We start from the raw sequence: 21,871 nt of genomic DNA, 5'->3' as shown, positions 1-21,871 counted from the left end.
TTACATTAGCCTTTATTCCCATTTCTCATGTATCTGTAAAATGCATTAGGCAGCCATTTATGTTTCAAAGAGCCTTGGCATTCCAATTGCCTCTGGGTTGTATCTTACTGGATTCTACTACCTTGTTCTAAGAAATTTAATTTAGCTTTCACAGCTTTGACTGGCTTTCCTTCTCAATGTTTTTTCAATCTTGATTGTTCTTTTTCTCCTTTCTGAGATCAAAGGACTGTCTGCACTCTGGTACCACTTCCAATTACTTCCCAGAATTAGTTTTCTCAATCCTTCAGTCACATGTTCCTTGAGTAATGCTTGGTTGTTTGCACTCTCTCTTTATTAAAAAAAAAAAAAATTGCCAGGTGGTAACTCTTCTTTTAATGATCAACCCTTTAAAAATCTCTACCTAAATTTTCTTCACCTGAAATCTTACCCTTATGGTTGTGCTTTATTCGCTTAGTGACTCACCCATACAACACAATTCTCCACCTTAACCTCTAGCCCTGTTCCTTGTATCTCTTAAACAGTCTTGTGATTTACTAACCTCTAGGTAAATATCCTAAATGCTCTCGAAAATATAAAGGATTATGAGAAATGGTTGACACGGGCTATTATCTCAAATCTATGTTTCCAAACTTTTGGATGTGTCTTTAACTAATTCATCATACTATAGTTCTTTATCAGACAGATCAGAGTCTGCTGGTCATGGTATTTTTTACCTCCATTTATCCCTACAGAACTTCTCTGTTAGACTCTGTACAGCTTGCTCAAGAGCACAGTTAGTGCCACTGCTTCCAGAATGTATACCTAAATGGAGGCCTGCTCCAACACCAAATGAAAAACAGAAAAAATACACCTGATCAAAGCGATGGAGACTGAGAGACTGGGCTTCAGCCCTGGGCAAATGCAATATATTTAAGAATATGTTCTTTCAAAATATTGCTGGTATTTAATTTTAATAGAACAATTAAGCATATGTAATCTTTACATCCTTCCTATGCAATATACATTGATCCTCTGGGGTTCAGGAGAAATCAATTGAACTGATTCTCCTGATTAAACTATGGGGTGCATCCAGTGGTGTGCTCCAGCCAGCTCACAAAAGTTGCTCACCTAAAGTGTATTGTGCATATATTCTCCCAATGGTAGCTTGAAATCAGCCATGATGACACTATTTACACCATAGGACTTGACAAACACAATGTGTTGAACTTTTTATTTTTTTTCCAGAGACATCCTTGTTAAATATTTACCAGTACACTGTTGGATTTATTTGGCTTAGTAGCCACCACTGAAAGAAACAATGTTGATCTAAACCAGAGGGAGGATAACAGAACATATGAAGGTTTATACGTCTTATATGTTGATATTATCATCCTTTTTGGTGACTTTAGTGGTGGTACATAAGCCACAGACACATTGTAAATTCAGGTTGTTGAAGTTCTTAGAAGCTGACAAAACAATCAAATCTTCCTGGTTCTTTGAGGGCATAATTAAATTGGTTCCAGTTTGCCACCTGTAGTTAACAAGTAATGAGCAGAAGAATTATAAGATTTGACTGAATATCAAAATAATATGGATATTTTTCTTCAGTTTGCCAGAGAATTAGTGACTAGATTGTCTATCTAACTCATACCACAAAACCATGTCCTCTACAAAGCCACTTACTACACATCTTTCATGACCCAGAGAATACTGCTTTTTGAGAGAGCCAATTCTATTTATCCAGCTGTAATTGCTAGAGAGGTCATCTTTACATTAACTAGTATGCTGCCATCTAATTATATCTTCTGACCCTAGTCCTGCCTTCGAGGCAAACAGAATAAATCCTGCTCCTGTTCTCCAAACTCCAAGTGTTTGAAAGCAATGGTGATGGATATGCCAATATTTGACAGGCGGGTTAGGTGGGCTCCATGTGTTGTTGTTCTTTTTTTAAATTATTTTTTTATTGGAGTTCAATTTGCCAACATATAGCATAACACCCAGTGCTCATCCCGTCAAGTGCCCCCCTCAGTGCCCATCACCCAGTCATCCCATCCCCCTGCCCACCTCCCCTTCCACTTTCCCTTGTTCCTTTCCCAGAGTTAGGAGTCTCTCATGTTCTGTATCCCTCACTGATATTTACCACTCATTTTCCCTCCTTTCCCCTTTAATCCTTTTCACTATTTTTTATATTCCCCAAACGAATGAGACCATATAATGTTTGTCCTTCTCCAACTGACTTACTTCACTGAGCATAATACCCTCCAGTTCCCTCCACGTTGAAGCAAATGGTGGGTATTTGTCATTTCTAATGGCTAATATGCCATTGTATACATAGCCCACAGCCTCTTTATCCATTCATCTGTCGATGGACACCGAGGCTCCTTCCACAGTTTGGCTATTGTGGACATGGCTGCTAGAAACATCGGGGTGTAGGTGTCCCGGCGTTTCATTGCATCTGTATCTTTGGGGTAAATCCCCAGCAGTGCAATTGCTGGGTCGTAGGGCAGGTCTATTTTTAACTCTTTGAGGAACCTCCACACAGTTTTCCAAGTGGCTGCACCAGTTCACATTCCCACCAACAGTGCAGGAGGGTTCCCCTTTCTCCACATCCTCTCCAACATTTGTTGTTTCCCGTCTTGTTAATTTTCCCCGTTCTCACTGGTGTGAGGTGGGATCTTATTGTGGTTTTGATTGTATTTCCCTGATGGCCAGTGATGCGGAGCATTTTCTCATGTGCTTGTTGGCCATGTCTATGTCTTCCTCTGTGAGATTTCTCTTCATGTCTTTTGCCCATTTCATGATTGGATTGTGTGTTTCTTTGCTGTTGAGTTTCATAAGTTCTTTATGGATCTTGTATACTAGCCCTTTATCTGATAGGTCATTTGCAAATATCTTCTCCCATTCTGTAGGTTGTCTTTTGGTTTTGTTGACTGTTTCTTTTGCTGTGCAGAAACTTTTTATCTTAAGTCCCAATAATTCATTTTTGCTTTTGTTTCTCTTGCCTTCATAGATGTATCTTGCAAGAAGTGGCTGTGGCCATGTTCAAAAAGGGTGTTGCCTGTGTTCTCCTCTAGGATTTTGATGGATTCTTGTCTCACATTTAGATCTTTCACCCATTTTGAGTTTATCTTTGTGTATGGTGTAAGAGAGTGGTCTAGTTTCATTCTTCTGCATGTGGCTCTCCACATGTGTTGCTGTTCTATGGGATTAGACATCCTTAGTTCTTCCCACTAATCCCTCCAGGGTGTGGTTTTCTGACATTTTCACTCCAGTTACATTCCCTGGATACAATGCTGTTTATTAATGTCTACCTCGAAACATGGTATTTGATCTGGACGTTGTACTCTAGATGGGATGTATCCACGGTATACAGGAATATGTTACGTTATCCTCCTCACCTCCCTGCCTTAAGTTGTAGATGCTCTATCCCTGAGTGCATACTAAAGGTACGGGAGCTTTTTGGATCTTGATGAGTTTGTTTGTTCATATTAAGTCAGTAAAAGAGAAACAACAAAAAGCAAGCAAACAAACAAAGCCCAGTAAGTCAGGTCAGCATCATCAAAACTTTGTACATCTCTAGGCAAGAATCCTCTTTAGTGTGGGACATGACATACAGAGCAATCAATAAAGTTTGTTCTTTAATTTGAATAAACCTGATCTTGTCATCCTCCAATGTGATAATCCCACCTCTCAGTCTTCATTCATGCTTTGATTTAAAAACTATATTTAACAAGACAGGATCAAGTTCAGGATATCCTCTCAGAGGAGTGATCCTCAGGGGGACAGGGGGACTTTCCTCTTTACCATCCCACCATGACCTCTGCTGATACTTGTTGGTATTTGTGCCACACCCCTCTTCCCAGGCTCACTGGTGTGCAAAAGAGCTGAGCATCACTGTTTTTTTTTTTTATAAATTAATTTTTATTGGTGTTCAATTTACCAACATACAGAATAACACCCAGTGCTCATCCCGTCAAGTGTACCCCTCAGTGCCCGTCACCCATTCACCCCCACCCCCCACCCTCCTCCCCCTCCACCACCCCTAGTTCATTTCCCAGAGTTAGAAGTCTTTATGTTCTGTCTCCCTTTCTGATATTTCTCACACATTTCTTCTCCCTTCCCTTATATTCCCTTTCGCTATTATTCATATTCCCCAAATGAATGAGAACATACACTGTTTGTCCTTCTCCGGTTACTGTGGCCAAGTTCAAAAAGGGTGTTGCCTGAGTTCTTCTCTGGGATTTTGATGGAATCTTGTCTCACATTTAGATCTTTCATCTATTTTGAGTTTATCTTTGTGTATGGTGCAAGAGAGTGGTCCAGTTTCATTCTTCTGCATGTGGATGTCCAATTTTCCCAGCACCATTTATTGAAGAGACTGTCTTTCTTCTAGTGGATCGTCTTTCCTCCTTTATCGTATATTAGTTGAGCATAAAGTTCAGGGTCCACTTCTGGGTTCTCTGTTCTGCTCCATTGATCTATATGTCTGTTTTTGTGCCAGTACCACACTGTCTTGATGAACACAGCTTTGTAGTACAACCTGAAATCTGGCATTGTGATGCCCCCAGACATGGTTTTCTTTTTTAAAATTCCCCTGGCTATTCAGGGTCTTTTCTGATTCCACACAAATCTTAAAATAATTTGTTCTAAGTCTCTGAAGAAAGTCCATGGTATTTTGATAGGGATTGCATTATACGTGTAAATTGCCCTGGGTAACATTGACATTTTCACAATATTAATTCTGCCAATCCATGAGCATGGAATATTTTTCCATCTCTTTGTTTCTTCCTCAATTTCTTTCAGAAGTGTTCTGTAGTTTTTAGGGTATATTTTGAGAACCATTTGAATGGTAAATGGTTCTCCAACCTTTTATTTTCAGGTTGTAGGTGTCCTTCTGTCTAAAATGAGTCTCTTGTAGACAGCAAATAGATGGGTCCTGTTTTTTTATCCAGTCTGAAACTCTGCGCCTTTTGATGGGGTCATTAAGCCCATTCACGTTCAGAGTTACTTGAACTTCTTCTTAAAGGGGAGTTTTAAGAGTCCCCCTTAAAATTTCTTGCAGAGCTGGTTTGGAGGTCACATATTCTTTCAGTTCCTGCCTGTCTTGGAAGCTCTTTATCTCTCCTTCCATTTTGAATGAGAGCCTTGCTGGATAAAGTATTCTTGGTTGCATGTTCTTCTCATTTAGGACCCTGAATATATCCTGCCAGCCCTTTCTGGCCTGCCAGGTCTCTGTGGAGAGGTCTGCTGTTACCCTAATATTCCTCCCCATGAAAGTCAGGGACTTCTTGTCTCTTGCTGCTTTAAGGATCTTCTCTTTATCTTTGGAATTTGCAAGCCTCACTATTAGATGTCGAGGTGTTGAACGGTTTTTATTGATTTTAGGGGGGGATCTCTCTATTTCCTGGATCTGAATGCCTGTTTCCCTTCCCAGATTGGGAAAGTTTTCAGCTAGGATTTGTTCAAATACATATTCTGGCCCTCTGGCCCTTTCGGCGCCCTCGGGAACCCCAATTAAACGTAGGTTTTTCTTCCTTAGAGTGTCATTTATTTGCCTTAATCTGTCTTCATAGTTCTTTAATTGTTTATCTCTTTTTTCCTCAGTTTCCCTCTTTGCCATTAACTTGTCTTCTATGTCACTCACTCGTTCTTCCACCTCGTTAACCCTCGTCGTTAGGACTTCTAGTTTGGATTGCATCTCATTCAATTGATTTTTAATTTCTGCCTGATTGGATCTAAATTCTGCAGTCATGAAGTCTCGTGAGGCCTTAATGCTTTTTTCTAGAGCCACCAGTAGCTGTAGAATAGTGCTTCTGAATTGGCTTTCTGACATTGAAGTGTAATCCAGATTTTGTAACTCTGTGGGAGAGAGGGCTGTTTCTGATTCTTTCTTTTGAGGTGAGGTTTTCCTTCTAGTCATTTTGCTCAGTGCAGAGTGGCCAAAAACAAGTTGTATTGGAACACGGGGGAGTATCACTGGTCCGTCCAGCTGGTCTTCTGGGGGAGGGGCCTGCTGTGCTGATTCTCAGGTGTTAGCACTTGGGGGAGCTGCTCTGCCCCTGCCTGCTGCAGGGCTCAGCGGGGGTTGTTTACCCCGTGGGGCCCCAGGAGGAACAGTCGCAGTTGCTATGGCAACTCTGGAAGCCTGGATTCAGCCTCCGCAGGAACTACGGGGCTCGGGGCTCTCGGTTCTCCGTCCGCAGGGCCTGGAGGCTCCGGGGCGGGGCCGCTGATCTGCTCAGCTCGGGGCAGGAGCGTCCTTGCTGTCCTGGGCCCTCCCGGCCTCTGCCTGTCCCGGGGGAGGCCGGATCCTGGGCTGTGTCCCGGCGCCCTGTGCTCCGGGGCCTGCGCTGTGGGATTCGCGCTCCCGCCCCGCAGCCCCCTCCGCGGAGCCGCCCCCGAGCCCCTCCGAGCTGCTCCAGGTCCCGCCGTGCGCGCTGCAGCCCTTAGGGAGCTCGGAGCACTCTCCCGGGGCGCAGGTGTCTGTTAGTGTCCCCGGGAGCCCGAGGGCATCCCCGCCCTCCTGGGTCCTGCTCCAACTCCCTGCGAGCCCCTTGCCCGCCCGGGAAGGTTGGTGCAGCTCCTGCTCCTCCGGGACGGGGCTCTCCTGTCCTGGGGACACTCGCCCCGGCCTCAGCCCGGCTCCTCGCGGGGCCCCTCCCCCTCGGAGGCCTTTTGTTCCTTTATTTCTTTTTCCCCGTCTTCCTACCTTGATAGAAGCGCGAACTCTTCTCACTGTAGCATTCCAGCTGGTCTCTCTTTACATCTCAGGCCGAATTCGTAAATTTTCAGGATGGTTTGAAGGTTATCTAGGTAATTTGGTGGGGACAGGTGATTTGGGGACCCTGCTCTTCCGCCATCTTGCCCCTCCCCCCCATCTTGCCCCTCCCCCGCATCACTGTTATTAGAGACATTTTCAACTGTTCAAATAACTAAAAATCCACATATCCAACCATACTCTTATTAATGAGTTTGCATTTTGCCCTTCCATGGAAAGAACATACAAAATTTTGTCCGAGCATCTTAGGCCTAGAGTGGTTTTCTAGTTGTGTTCCATGGGGTCAGAGCTCTCTATACCTTACTTCCACTTGTATCTATTTTATAGCTTGAGGTTCTGCACGGGGTTCAATATGAAAAGTGGACATTCTCTCTTTAGTGAACTCAAGCGATAACTCCAGTAGTCACTACTCTCTTTCTTCAAATGTACAAAGACCATTTGTTTAAATCATCTTTTCTAGAATATTACCTACAATTAGTTTTCCTTTTTAAACAATTCACTCCCATGTTGATCATCTTTTGATTCCTTTCCCCATAGTGCTTCACACGTTAGACTGAACAACTATAGCTTCACACTTTTTCTTTGCTCGAGAGCATGAATGGCCTGGACCTGGAGATTCTCACATGAAGCAGCTGAGTACTATCTCACTCTTTCCCCACCTTTTGTTGTATGTTAAATCCTTACTAACAGGGCGGCCCCGGTGGCGCAGCGGGTTAGCGCCGCCTGCAGCCCAGGGTGTGATCCTGGAGACCGGGATCGAGTCCCACGTCAGGCTCCCGGTGCATGGAGCCTGCTTCTCCCTCTGCCTGTGTCTCTGCCTCTCTCTCTCTCTCTCTCTGTGTGTGACTGTCATAAATAAATAAAAAATTAAAAAAATATATTAAATTAATTAATTATTTTTAAAAAATTCTTACTAACATATCCATTCTCCCATTTCTGGTTTGAAGGTTTTCTCCTTGAGAGAGACTGTAGAATCAGAATAGGAACTAAATAATCCTTCTCTGTGTCTTGGTATCTGTCCTTCCATTTCACTGGTCTATCATTTCCTCTTCCCTGCCACATCTATAACTTGCACGTATATTTTGTTCCCTTACTGCATTGTATCATATTTATTGCGTGATCATCTCTCCACCAGGCTAGAAGCTCTTTATTTTTTTTTATTTTTATTTTTTTATGATAGTCACACACAGAGAGAGAGAGGCAGAGACACAACACAGGCAGAGGGAGAAGCAGGCTCCATGCACCGGGAGCCCGATGTGGGATTCGATCCCGGGTCTCCAGGATCGCGCCCTGGGCCAAAGGCAGGCGCCAAACCGCTGCGCCACCCAGGGATCCCTGGAAGCTCTTTAGATGATGAATTGTTATACATCTGTAAATCCTGACACCTAGTACAATGGCTGGCAGTATAGCATAGTGCTTAAGCATTCATTCATTCATTCATTCACTCATTCATTTATTCAAAAAAATTTATTAAGCAATTGCTGTCAGACTGCAATTAACAAAGTGCCTGGGGATAAAGTAGTGAACAAGCCTGACTTGGTCTCCTTCTCAGTGTGTGCACATTATGTTGGGGAAAATATACATGAAGCTAATCTCCAAGACTAATATATTATCACAAACTTAGGCAGCATAGTCTGCTAATTAACTGCAGGCCAGAGTAGATGAGTCAAAAGTCATCTGAGAAAGTTTAACAGTGGCAGCTATCGCTTAGACTAGCTTCTTCTACTGGCATCTCCATTAGAAAGTCCGCCACCACATGCTCACAGATTAGGTACCAAAGAAATGTCCTGTATCTTTAGCTTGCTTCCTCTTTTCTTCTTTTCTGAGCTTTTGTTCTCTGTGTCTGAATCATATTTTTCATTTCTGAATGAGTCTAAGGAAGCTTGTACTGCTCTTTTGTCTGCTACCCTATAGCACTGAGATCAGCTCTTGGAAGGGGCTGCAACCATATCCTTTTTTTCTTATGTACAGGGTTCCTCTAAGTATTCTTACTCTACACTGGTCTCAAGAACCTGGCTTTAGCTTTGAGGTCAAATAGACCTGAGTTTGATTCTCAGTACAAACACTAGCTAGACTTTGGTAAATTATCTTCTCAAGGCTCCAATTTTCTCAACTATTAAAAACATACTTCATAAGACTATTGTACAAATTAGATGAGATAATTTATATAAAGTATGGAGCCCAATGACTGGTTTTCAATATATGGTAGCTTGGGTCTTTCTTAATATCATTATCATCACTGCAATAGGCAGTAATCAGTGTTTGTGGAATTGAATTATTTTCACATCCTTATTTCTTTCCATTATTATTTTTACATATGCTAATAACTTGGTAATAACCAGGAGACATTATTACTAAGAGTACCTTTTAACTCCCAAATGGGAGTGTTTTTGTTTTTGTGGGTTTTTGTCTTGTCTTTTGGCACTTTGAATCTACATTTTCAGTAGTGTTTCCCTCTTTATAATCACTTGGCATTGAAATAGTCCTTTCAGGTACTTAATTCACCCAAAATTTCATCTGTTTGGAATTCATCCCCACATGACATGGCAAAAAAAAAAAAAAGGCAGGGGATTGAATGCCGACTTTCATTTGAACCCCCCTTGCCTAAGACTTGACCTAGAGCAGTCTGAGAATCATTCCTCTAATGTATCCTATCCTTCAAGTGTATTTATATGGGTAAATTGGGCTTGGGAACTATTTGTTCATACTTATCAGCACGAATCAGACAGATTTGCAAAATTAAGATGTTTGAATTCTGTCTACCTAAAGAACGTTAAAACCCTTTCAATTGTAGAATGAGTCTGGACAAGCTTACCCAGTGACTTAAGAACTAAGTCTCATCTTAATTATTCTTGGAACAAAGCTAGCAAATACATGTACATGTGCACACACATGCAAACACACACACACTCTAGAGTCCTTGACCTTGAGATCTTTCCAATATAATATAAATCAATGTACACAAATTTGGGATAAATCTAAAATAAGATAAAGATTATTTAATCAAATCATGAGTTAGGTCATTACTTATCACCTCTAAGGTGACTAAGGCAGAGGAACAGAGGAGCTACTCCCTAGAGGTCTACTATTTATTTACTTTTTGTTCCTTGTTTACGGACCAAGACAGGAAGGGATCCTGTATAAGTCCAGTCCTCTGAATAATTTGTAGGCCAATAAAAGCACCAGGCTCTGTTCCATGTCAGACCTTTGAAATTGTATTGTTGCTGAGTGTGAAATCCTTCTGTCTGCACTTGTTCATCTCACTGCTACTCAGTCGTCAGAGTTAAGTTTGGAAGTCTTCTTCATCACCCCACCACCAGCACCCCCTCTAGGTGCCCTGTGCTCATTCTCAGCTTGGAAAGCCCTTTGAACTGAATTAAAATGACTAGATTCCTCACCTCTTTAATCCATTGAGATCTACACCTGTATCTTGTGCACTGACATACCTAATACTTGTATACAAAGTAAACACAAAGGCTATTCAACATATTTTAATATATAAAAGCCATATATATATGTAATATCATGGCAATTAAGAGCACATGCTGCAGAGTCAGATATCTAAGGCCGTGATTTGGTGCCCACCCTTACTGCTTGTGATCTTGGACAAGTTATTTACCACGCAGTGCCTCTGTTTCATCATCAGTTAAATGAGTATAATGCTAATATCTACCTAATGAGGTTTTTGTGATGTTTAATGAGTTAATGTAGGTAAAGTGCTTAGAGTAGCACTGGGCACCGAGCAAACATTGCTCTTATTCGTATTGTTAATCTCCTCTCACTTCTCTCCCACTTCTCTTTCATCCTCACCTCCAACCTCTCTTTTTACACACTTACGTGCACAGAAACAAAAGCAGGGGTCAGGGCCAGCATTATTCGGTAGTTTACCACAGTGTAATTAAGCCACATTTGGCAAGTTTTTTCTTAGCTCTTGGAAAGGCAACATTACATTGGGGAAACAGCGCCGAACTAGAAATGGTCCATGTCACAGATTGTCTTGTCTCTGTCTCAAAAAGAAGCATTCCTTTGAATGTGCTCATTACTCTGTATGCATTTTTTTTTAATAAACAGAAGAGGTTTTTAGATACATCGTGTTTAATTCCACAGAAGGATTCCAGCATGACATTGCCTGCCATCAGAAACTTGGAACTTTGAGATACAGGGAAAAGCATAGGGGTCAGGGAATTAGGTTCTAGAAGTGTGTTTTGGAGAGGTCACAGTTAATCTGGGCCTCATTACTGCATAAAATAAGGAGGCTGCATCCAATAAACTAAAGCCTGAAAATTCAATGGATCTATTTTGAGATAGAGAAAAGACATTTAAAGGTAACACTCCTGTTGACAGAGAGAAATGTTCTATATATGCAATGAAATTGTCTCCAGCCGTGAGAAGGAAGGATATCCTGCCGTTTGCGACAAATGGATGGACCGTGAGGGCATTACGCTAAGTGGAGTAAGTCAGACAGATAAAGATGAATGCGGTATGATAGCACTTCTGTGTGGAACCTAAAAAAGCAGAACTCACAGAAATAGAGAGTAGAACAGTGGTTGCCAGGAGCTGGAAAATAAGGGAAATGGGGAAACGTTGGTCAAAGGTTATAAATTTCCAGTTGTAAAATGAATAAGTTCTGGAGATCTAATGTACAGCACGGTAATTGTGGCTCACAATTCTGTGTTTCACACTTGACCGTTGCCAAGAGAGTCCATCTGAAATGTTCCCATCACAAAAAAGAAGTGGGAATTATGTGCTATGATTGAGATGTCAGCTAACGCTACAGTGGTAATCATGATGCAATATCCAAGGGCATTAAATCAAAACACACCTCTTAAGCTTACACAATGTCATATGTCAATTATGTCTCAATAATGTTGGGGTTGGGGGGGAAAGAAATGTACAAAGTGAATACTCTTGTGAAGCTGGGTGATAGGTCCGGAAAAGTAGGCGAGGCAATCTTGAAGACTCCCTGGCTTCTCTGCACCAGGTCTTGAGAGCATGATGGACAGGAGTTGTGCCCCGAAATAGGGAGCTCACTGACTTTGTTCCCTATTGCTCTAATATGAGAAGATGCTTTTGAAAATAATCTATGCAATTCATCATTTTTATTTTATTTTAAAGATTGTATTTATTCATTTGAGAGAAAGAGAGCGCACACATGAGCAAGGGGGGAAGAGGGAGAGGGAGAGGCAGACGCCCCACTGAGCAGGGAGCCCGACATGACATGGGGCTCGATCCCAGGACCTGAGGCAAAGGCAGGCACGCAACCATCTGAGCCACCCAGGTGTTCCTGTAATGCATCGATTTTAGAGAGCATTTAAACTCAGTAGGTTTGGCCTGGGTTTTTTTTTTTTTTTTGTATATTTTTTTTATTGGAGTTCTATTTGCCAACATATAGTATGTGGCTTGGATTTTAAAGAAGCAAATGGACACAGACCACAGGAGGGCCTGGGGAGGCAGAGAGTATCTCTCAATGGCTGCTTACCACACCAGAAACTGAGGAAGGGGAGAAAAGGCAACTGACCAGGATGAACTCAAATATTTCTAATCTTCATTAAAAATGGCAGAGATAAGGAGCTCCTGGGTGGCTCAGTCCATTAAGCATCTGACTCTTGGTTTCATGATCTCAGGGTCATGAGATCGAGCTCCAAGTGGAGTGCTCAGCAGGGTATCTGCTTGAGAGTCTCTCTCCCTCTGCCTCTGCCTGCCCACCTCCACTGCTTATGCACATTCTCTCTCTCTCTCTCTCTCTTTCTCTCTCAAGTAAAATAAATAAATAAAACTTTTTTAGAAAACATGGCAAGGATGATAGTGGAGAGGTGAGGAGAAAACCTTGCCAGATCTCTTCAATGTTAACGTGAGATTTTGAAATCTAGATTAGGGCCCCTGCAGGTTCCTAAACAAGAGTGAAAACAGTATGTAGCTCTGAGTGAAGAGCTTTTAGATTCTTAATTGAATTTTTATCTTGAAATGAAATTGTTTGTTGTAATTTAAATATGTGGGAATAAGAGACTAAGATTGTATTTTTAAGAGTGCTTATATTTGGAATAAGCATCATCTCTGTAACTTATTTGAGAAAGCTTCTTTTAAAATTTGTAGATGCCAACTGGTAATTCATATTCCCCTAACAATTTGCACTGATATGTTAGACAGCAGTCTTTTTTTTTTTTTTAAATCAAACCCTATTGATATAAAATGGAGGGCTTTTGTCGTTTTGTGATGCTACCAGTTACATGAGGGAGCATAAGTATAGAACATGGAGATTAAGTAGGAAGGAAATATTAAAAATGAATCGTGCTCACCAAGTACTAGGTGTTCTACGTGAGTTGTGGAGTCAGACAAGGTTCACACAGACAGGCCAGGAATTAATGAAAACCAATCTAAATGCCACAGAGGTGACAAGCTGGGAAAGGTAATGCCTCCTATTTGTTAATGCAGCTTTACCTATCAAGAGGATTGAGTATGTGCTAGGCAATCGCACACTTGAATTTCTTAGGAAATCAGATCTTCACGGATAGATGCTTCTATCAGCAAATTAATTCTTAACAAAAATGATAACAGCAAGCAATCAAAGTAACATCCTAGTAGTTGGACATCACGGAAACATGGTAGCAGCTTAGCCAATACAGCATAAAGAAATGCCAACAAGGAAAATGCACTGCAGATCACACTGAGAAGCAAAACCCAATAAAGAAGAAGGCCCATTGTTGCCTGAACACAGATCTAAGCTCTGAAATATTAAAAAAATATATATAATTTAGTAGCTTTTGAACATGAAGTTCAGAGCCCATCTGTAAAATATTTAAATATACACTTGGTACTGTGTTGTTTCCTCTTCTTGAGAGTAAGGACCAGTGATCTATTTGTTTTCCAACATATTCAGAGTTTGTGGGGTTTGGTCAATAAAAAGTATTTTTGTCTATATACTGGACTTTCTTCTCCTAAGATAAAAGAATGGTGTCTGATGTCATCAGAGTATTTTAACTGTGTAATAACTGAACTGTTATTAAGATGAAAAACAGCATGGGGGCACCTGGGTGGCTCAGTCAGTTAAGTGTCTGCCTTCAGCTCAGGTCACGATCTCGGGGATCCAGGCCGGCATCGGGCTCCTGCAAAACGGGAATCTGCTTCCCTACTCTTACCCTCACCCATGGACTCTCTCTCTTTCCCTCTCAAATGAGTAAATTTTTAAAAATCGCATGGTAATAATTACAACTAATAAAGTTTGTGAAGTAACACATTTAAAATCAAAGAATCAAAATAGCTTCTGTATTTCGAGTAAGCCCTTATGGAGTTTCTGCATTTATTCGTGTGCTGCTTCTCCGGATACATTTCTCACTGATAGTCAGAGAAAATGTCTCTTTTCCGAGTGCTTTTCTATGCAGGAAGCATAATAAAGTGCTGGTACAACAGAAGTAAAATACTGATTCAGGGTTTTTTTTTAATTTTTATTTATTTATGATAGTCACACAGAGAGAGAGAGAGAGAGAGGCAGAGACACAGGTGGAGGGAGAAGCAGGCTCCATGCACTGGGAGCCCGACGTGGGATTCGATCCCGGGTCTCCAGGATCGCGCCCTGGGCCAAAGGCAGGCGCTAAACCGCTGCGCCACCCAGGGATCCCTGATTCAGGGTTTACTGATGGATGAAATTAATTTAGAAAAGAAATATCAGTAGATGCAGAATGGTTAGTAGACGAGCCCATAGCCATGGACGAGCCACATGAGCTATGACGCAGGAGCCAGTGCTTTGGGCACAGGTTCACGTGAGCCCCTTTGGGGGCTGAGTTTATTGCTTGGGTTGCCGGTTGGCAAGAGCCTGCCGGCCCTGCCCTCTCCTCCTTGCCTTTTCTGGTAGCACCCTGACCTGACAGATTACTCCATATCAAGGCCTCGTTCTTGGAATGTTCTGCAGGGTAACCAGGTTTGTGACCCCAAGCACAGCGCAGCACGATGTTATTTCCTCATTCATGGCTTTGCTGGCGCCCAAGAGACAGAGTGGTTATTTCAAGGACACGTTTGCTGACTTAGGTGGCAGTGGCTTCTGCTAGGATGCTATCGCCTTGGAACAAGGACACGTTGACTCCACCATCAGAGCCGCCCATCCCGAACTGAGTCTAAAGATAGCTTTCACTGATGGGCAGCTGTAACCTTTGGCCTTTTCTCACATCGTGCTGGCTACCAACTCTAACGACTCTGGAGGTTAAGAGTCCCAATTACATTTAAAAGCCTCTCATTTCGATGTCTTCCTTTTTCTTTCTGGTGACTTTTTTTTTTTTTTAAGATTGTATTTATTTATGATAGACAGAGAGAGAGAAAGAGAGAGAGAGAGGCAGTGGGAGAGGCAGGCTCCATGCCAGGAGCCCAACGTGGGACTCGATCCCGGGGCTCCAGGATCACACCCTGGGCCAAAGGCAGGCACTAAACCGCTGAGCCACCCAGGGATCCCCCTTTCTCGTGACTTCTCCAACGAGAAAAAGAAAAGGAAATAAAGTGACCCACAAACACTATGGATTATGGGGACGTGGTGTTTTATGACTCGTTTTGTTCTGCCAAGGCTAAGGGTAGGGATTTGAGGGCCCCGCCGACGCTAAGTCTGTTGGCCGCTTTGTGTTTCCAGATGACCAAGAATGGCACAGTGGAATCTGAAGAAGCTAGCACCCTTACCGTGGATGACATTTCGGATGATGATATTGATTTAGACAACACCGAGGTAGACGAGTACTTCTTCCTGCAACCCCTGCCGACGAAGAAAAGGAGAGCGCTGCTGCGGGCCTCTGGGGTGAAGAAGATTGACGTCGAAGAAAAGCATGAGCTGCGCGCCATCCGCCTGTCGAGGGAGGACTGTGGCTGCGACTGCCGAGTGTTCTGTGATCCAGAAACGTGTACCTGCAGCCTGGCGGGCATCAAGTGTCAGGTAAGGTTTTGCATGTCGAGGACTCCGGAGGTGGGACCTCCTACAGCACCCCGCCTGCGACAGATAAAGAAGCTTCTCACACACAGGAAGGCACTCTGGAGCAAGGCAAGGCCTGTGGTTCCAGCAGGGAGAAATAGTAAGTCAAGGACGTTTGTGGGTGTGCCTCACAGGCTGACACACACACGATATGATGTGAGAGGCAGCCCAAGCTGTAGCTAAGCCCATCAGAAGGCTTTCCCCTTGGATTGCTTTATTGTGCTCACTTCTGGTGGGTTTTTACAAGCACTCAGAGAGATGATGACATCTCTGACGTGTGAGATTGTGCCTTCTGGTCCATCCGTGGGGGACACGATGGTGAGAGGTTAGAGGTGGCACTACTGGTGGAAAAATTAGGCGACTGGGACTTCAGAAAACGGAGTTCGACCCCTGGCTCTGCTTTCTGCCAGGTACGTGAAATAAGCAAGTCAGGTCAACTTTCTGGGCACCGTGTGCTTATCCCAAAAATGAAAGGGCTGGACTAGATCAGAGGTTGGCAAGCTATAGCTCACAGGACAAATCTGGCCTGCCACCTGTTTTCGTAAGTAACACGTTAGTGAGGCCCAGCCACTTTGTGTCTCTTTGTTTGCCTGTTGTGGTGTTGCCCATGACTGCTTTCATGCTTTTACAACAGCAATGAGTAGTTGCCAGAGACACTGTACGGCCCACAAAGCCTAAAATATTTATTCTCTGGCCCTTTACCAAGAAAAAGAAGGAAAAGGGAAGAAAGAAAAAGAAAAAAGAGAAAGAGAGTTTACCAACCCCCAGACTAGGTGATTCTCAAGCCCCCGTACATCTCTATGATTTACACTCCATGATTAGTTAGGTGTTATTATTTTATGAGGAAACTTGCCTTTTTTGACAAGGACAGCCCCTCGGGCAGGCAGAAAGAGAGGACAGTTCTAGAAAGGGGATCCATGAGTAAGAAAACAGCTATAGATTCTGGTTCTGCCCCCCCCCCCCGCCCCTACTTTTTCCTGAAACCAGGATGACTGCTGGAGTTTGCCCTCTTCTCTGGAGCAGAGGAAATTCCCTGTGCCTGGATAAGGTGGCAAGCGGCTCTTTGTGGGCGCCTGTGCTCTGGTGTGCATGCAGGGTAATCGGTAGCAGTCAGCAATTAGCAAATGTCTAAGGGGTGCCCTTGGGTGGCTGGGAATACCACCTATCACCTGAGTGACAAGTTCAGTCCCATGACACTTGGTGAACCCAAACACTCTGTCAGCAGAGCCCAGTTGCTCTGATTCTGGGAGACTGATTAAGGGAACATCCCTTTCCCTCAGGAAGCCTACGGCCTACTGGAGTGGAGAAGGGCAAGGGAGAGCCAGGCCCCCCAAACGCATGGGTCCATCGGTTGGAGTGGAGAAGGGCAAGGGAGAGCCAGGCCCCCAAATACATGGGTCCATCGGTCAGAGTCATAAATGTGCGCAACCGTCACAGTCCTGCAGGACACACACAGGCGCCTGGGACCAAGGATCCAAACAAATGAGAAGAAAACACAACGAGGACGAATTGTCAGGCCGCATGATCCTAAGCGGTGTCCATCTGGACACGTCAGGCAGAAAAATTCATGTTAGAGTAAGCCAAGAAGCGGGGGGTGTGGCTGGTAGGCAAAATGTCAAATAACTTTGATTAAAAATAGTAGGTAGGGATGGGGGCAGTAAGTGTGTGTAGTTTAAAATTGGGCATGAGGGACGCCTGGGTGACTCATGGTTGAGTGTCTGTCTTCAGCTCAGGGCGTGATCCCGGGGTCCTGGGATCCAGTCCCACATAGGGCTCCTGAACGGAGCCTGCTTGTCCCTCTGCCTGTGTCTCTGCCTCTCTCTCTCTCTGTGTGTCTCTCATGAATAAATAATCTAAAAAAAAAAAAAAAAAAAAAACTGCATGTGAGCTGGCGTGCAGCAGAAGTGAGCCGGGCTTAGGGAAGGGAGAAGCTTTCAAAAGACGCGAGGGAAAGTACCAGGATGGAGAAGGAGGGGGGAACGGAGAGAGAAGAAAGCGGGGGGGGGGGGGGGGGGGGGGGGGGGGGACGGGGGGGGAGCTCCATGAACTCGAACGCCACGCCCACAGCCATAGCTCCTCTTTCTTCTGAGTACAGATTTTACAGCCAGGTTGACTCTCGGGCTGGCAGGCTCCCCTTCCCCTCCGGGCTCCTTTGCGGGGTGACTGTCACTGGCTGTGGCGCAGCTGGGGTCCGGCGAGCCCAGGTTCCCGGGGCGCGGGGGGAGGTCCGGGCCGGGGCGGCCGGGGGGCGTGGCACGGGGCTAACTGTGTTCTTCCCTCCAAGGTGGATCGAATGTCTTTCCCGTGCGGCTGCACTAAAGAAGGATGTAGTAACACAGCAGGTAGGATCGAATTTAATCCTATCCGTGTCCGGACTCACTTTTTGCACACGATAATGAAACTTGAACTGGAGAAGAGCCGGGAGCAGCAGATCCCGGCGCTGAACGGCTGCCACGCGGAGGTGAGCGCGCACGGCAGCGCCGTGGGCCCCGTGGCGCACTCGGTGGAGTATTCCATCGCGGACAATTTCGAGATCGAAGCCGAGCCGCAGGCCGCCGTGCTGCACCTGCAGTCCGCCGAGGAGCTGGACTGCCAAGGAGAGGAGGAGGAGGAGGAGGAAGAGGAGGAGGAGGAAGAGGAGGAGGAGGAGGAGGAGGACGGCAGCAGCTTCTGCAGCGGGGTCACCGACTCGAGCACCCAGAGCCTGGCGCCCAGTGAGTCGGAGGAGGAGGAGGAGGACGAGGACGAGGACGAGGAGGAGGACGAGGACGAGGACGACGACGACAAAGGGGACAGCTTCGTGGACGGCTTGGGCGCGCACGCCGAGGTCGTGCCTCTGCCGTCGGTCCTGTGCTACTCCGACGGCGGCGCGGTGCACGAGGGCCCGGCCAAGGGCGCGTCCTTCTACGCCAGCTCCTCCACCCTCTACTACCAAATAGACAGCCACGTCCCGGGGCCGCCCGGCCCGGCCGCCGACGGCTACTCCGCCCGGGAGCCCGGGAAGGCCGGGGCCCTCTCGCTGGTGCCTTACAGCATGACGCCCGAGCAGTTCGCCGACTACGCCCGGCAGGCCGAGGAGGCCTACGGGCCCCCCCACTACCCGGCCGCCAGCCCCTCGGTCATCGTGTGCTGCTCGTCGGCCGACGACGGCGGCGTGCCCTGCACCAGCCTGTACCCCGACCGCAGGCCCAGCCACCCACAGGTGGAATTCCACTCGTACTTGAAGGGGCCCCCCCCGGAAGGGTTCGTGTCCCCGTTGCACGGGGACGGCCACCTCCCCGAGCACCCCGCGGAGAAGCCTTTGAGTCTGGCCGACAAGAGCAGACTGCACGACGAGTGCATCACGTCCCCCGTGGTGGAGACGGTCCCGGTGTAGGCGCCCCGCAACCCCCCTCCCCCTCCCCCTCCCCCCACCCCGGGCCGGCCCCGCCCTCCTTCGAGGCGCCCCACCCCCTTGCATCTCGGGGCCGCGGTTCTGCAAGCTGAGGACCAAGAACCCCGCCCCGCCCCCCCCCCCCCCCCGCCCCCGGACCGCGGCGAATCTTCCAGACTGTATTTTGTTCTCTCCTTTCTAGCTACGTGTCGGTGGCTTTGCACAAATACAGTCTCTATGAGGATTTTAAAAGATTTCAGACCCTTTTGATAGAAAAATGCTAATTTAAAAAAAAAAAAAAGCCTATCTCACAGTTGCCTACCTGTCAAACTGTGTGAAACCTGCCAAGCTGTGTAGATCGGAGCTCCAAGTTTTGGATTATCGGGCCTGTGCAAGATTGTTAACTTAAGACTGGGAAATAATAAGATGTAGAGTCCTAATTTTCGATAAATCTGAAGATGATGGTGACTTTTTAAATGTAAAAGTACCTATTGTAAGAAAAAAAAAGATTTAATCGTTCCATGTGTATTTTATTTATGGTAGTTAGAAGTCACGTTTTGATGAAAATGAACAGCAGCATGTTCTTTTAAGCTGAAGATGCATAGTTAGTACCACCGAGCATGCCCACATGGATTGCATCTGGAATCCATTCACGTTTTTATGATCATGACTGATCAGATTTGCAAATACTTTCTTAAGGGTGAAATAGGCCTATTTTTGCTATTTTGGACAAATAAATGAGTCTATATGTGCAGGTCCTTACACAGTTTTCTCTAAAGTTAAGAGTTAGGACAATCCTCCGGTGAGGGTCCAGTCACTGCCCTCCCTCAGTTGACTCCAGAGATGGAGGTAGAAGGAATTGCCTTTCTTTTTTAAACAGCATCATCTTGGTTCTTAGCTCGGACAGCACCTTTAAACTCTACTCCCCTACATCCAAATGCACTTTAGTGCCCCTTCGTGGTACCTTGTGAGGGGTGGGGACTGAGAACTCTTTGAGATGAAAAATTTAAAAAAAAGAAAAAAAAAATTTTTAAATCTGTAACTATTATAAGGTTCATATAATTACTACAGAGGAATCATCCAATGATACTTTATGAAGGAAAAATGACCTTTTTTTTTTTTCCTTCGCCACTCTGAAGACCTAACTCGGTAAAAGCAGAGGCAGAGGAAACGTGGAAGAGACACATCCTCAGCTACCAGCCTTTTCTACAGCGTGATCAATCCATCTCTACAAACGAGTATAGAAGGAGATTTCCTTTTAGTGACTAGCTGATTGATTGAAGGGGGGGCCTCTACCCAAATACTCAACTAGGCCTTACTTTTCTGAAGCATTTTGATTTCTCTTGCCTGGGACAATTAGCAGAACAGCCCAGAATGCATTGAATACTTTATGAATTACCTCACGTTCTCTTGTTAAAGGGGACAGATAGAAATAAAACACGCACTCCCCACCTTTAGATTATCTGTACTTGGTTCCTCGGAGGACTTCTAAGATCCCGTTTTCCCGTAAATTAATTTAGGTGACTCAATGGTATGTTCTATCTTTCTTCCCACCCCCCCCCACCCACGCGATATGACTACGCTGAGTCCGTTTCATATTTTTGACCTTCCGTTGTTATATCATTTCACACTTTATGCCTCTTTGAAATGTGGACATGCCTTGCTATTCAGTGACTGCATCGCTAATTTTTATGTCTTTTAGACTTAGATTGTTTAGAAATATGGATATAAATATATTGTAGATCTCGATTCCTTAAAAAATACTATTTTATTTAATTGAACTAAAAAATGTTTGATCTAGAGAAAGTCCTCCAGTGGAAAAGTTTCTACTAAAACTTTTTTTGGGGAAAACATGTTCACTCGGCAGCTCTTCCACTGTGCAGTTGGTTCCTGCCCTGTCTCTACCCCGCTCCCCGGGGGCCAAATTTCTAACGGTGAATATTAACATTAAAGGAGCTTTGGGTTTGTCCTTATGGAAGTCGCAGTGATGAGGGCAGGGATGTTACTTTTGAATGATAAGCCCTTTGGGTTAACCCGATTGGGGTTTTGCTCAGATCTAGGTAGTGTAGCTCATATTGTTTACTAAGTTACACTTTTTAGTGCTGGATTTCCAAAATTGTCTCCCTTACCAATACAATCTAAAGAGCAGAGGCCCAAAGAAAAATGACAAGAGGCTTCTGTTCCTCCATGTAGGCATGTGAAAAGATCACATGTGCCATATTTGCTGGACCATTACAAGCCCTGGACGTATTCACTTGTGAAGCGGTCAGCATATTCTCGGAACACGGACTGTGGCAGAGTGGGGAAGAGGCGGCTCTGGCTGGGGCGACGTTGAAGGATAGAATGTCAGTCCAGTTTCTGAAAGGAGAGGTATTTAATTTGGTTCAGCTTTACATTCACAAGGAGGTTGGCGCCTACTTCTTTGTTTGGCAAGGTCTCTGTTTTGTAGCTTCACTTCCAAAAGGATGCTGCGCCTAGAAACAGGCAAACAGAAAAATGAGAGCTTTTTCCTCTATTTGTGCAATTGGGGTTGAAAGTCACTGTGCACAGAAGGATTAACCTTCCAAGCATGAATTCCAGACCAAATTTTCGTATAGATAACCTAACCCCTAGCATCTCCCACAAACTACATGCACAAATTACCTATTAAAACACCACTGTAACACACACACACACACACACACACACACACACACACACACGATGCATGTCCCTTCTGGAGGATGACAGATTTTAGGCAGTGGCCAATAATGAACACTGTGTTTTTTCCCCACCCTAGGATTTGACTGGGTTTTAT

The 21,871-nt window shown here is 44.8% G+C and overlaps 1 protein-coding gene across 2 annotated transcripts in view; it reads left to right on the top strand.

Moving 5' to 3' along the window:
* CSRNP3 (cysteine and serine rich nuclear protein 3) overlaps nucleotides 1-19,077 on the top strand; it is a 152,652-nt gene extending 133,575 nt beyond the window's left edge. For both annotated transcript variants that reach the window (XM_055308285.1, XM_055308286.1), the window contains exons 4-5: nucleotides 15,369-15,665; nucleotides 17,986-19,077. In XM_055308285.1, the coding sequence (XP_055164260.1) occupies nucleotides 15,369-15,665; nucleotides 17,986-19,077 (1,389 nt within the window). The remainder of the gene's footprint in view (nucleotides 1-15,368; nucleotides 15,666-17,985) is intronic.
* Nucleotides 19,078-21,871: the final 2,794 nt, after the last annotated feature.

The sequence above is a fragment of the Nyctereutes procyonoides genome, unplaced genomic scaffold (genome assembly GCF_905146905.1).
Source record: "Nyctereutes procyonoides isolate TBG_1078 unplaced genomic scaffold, NYPRO_anot_genome, whole genome shotgun sequence".
Taxonomy (NCBI): Eukaryota; Metazoa; Chordata; class Mammalia; order Carnivora; family Canidae; genus Nyctereutes; species Nyctereutes procyonoides.
Note: the sequence above shows the minus strand (reverse complement) of the source record. Positions and strands in the feature narration are given on the sequence as shown.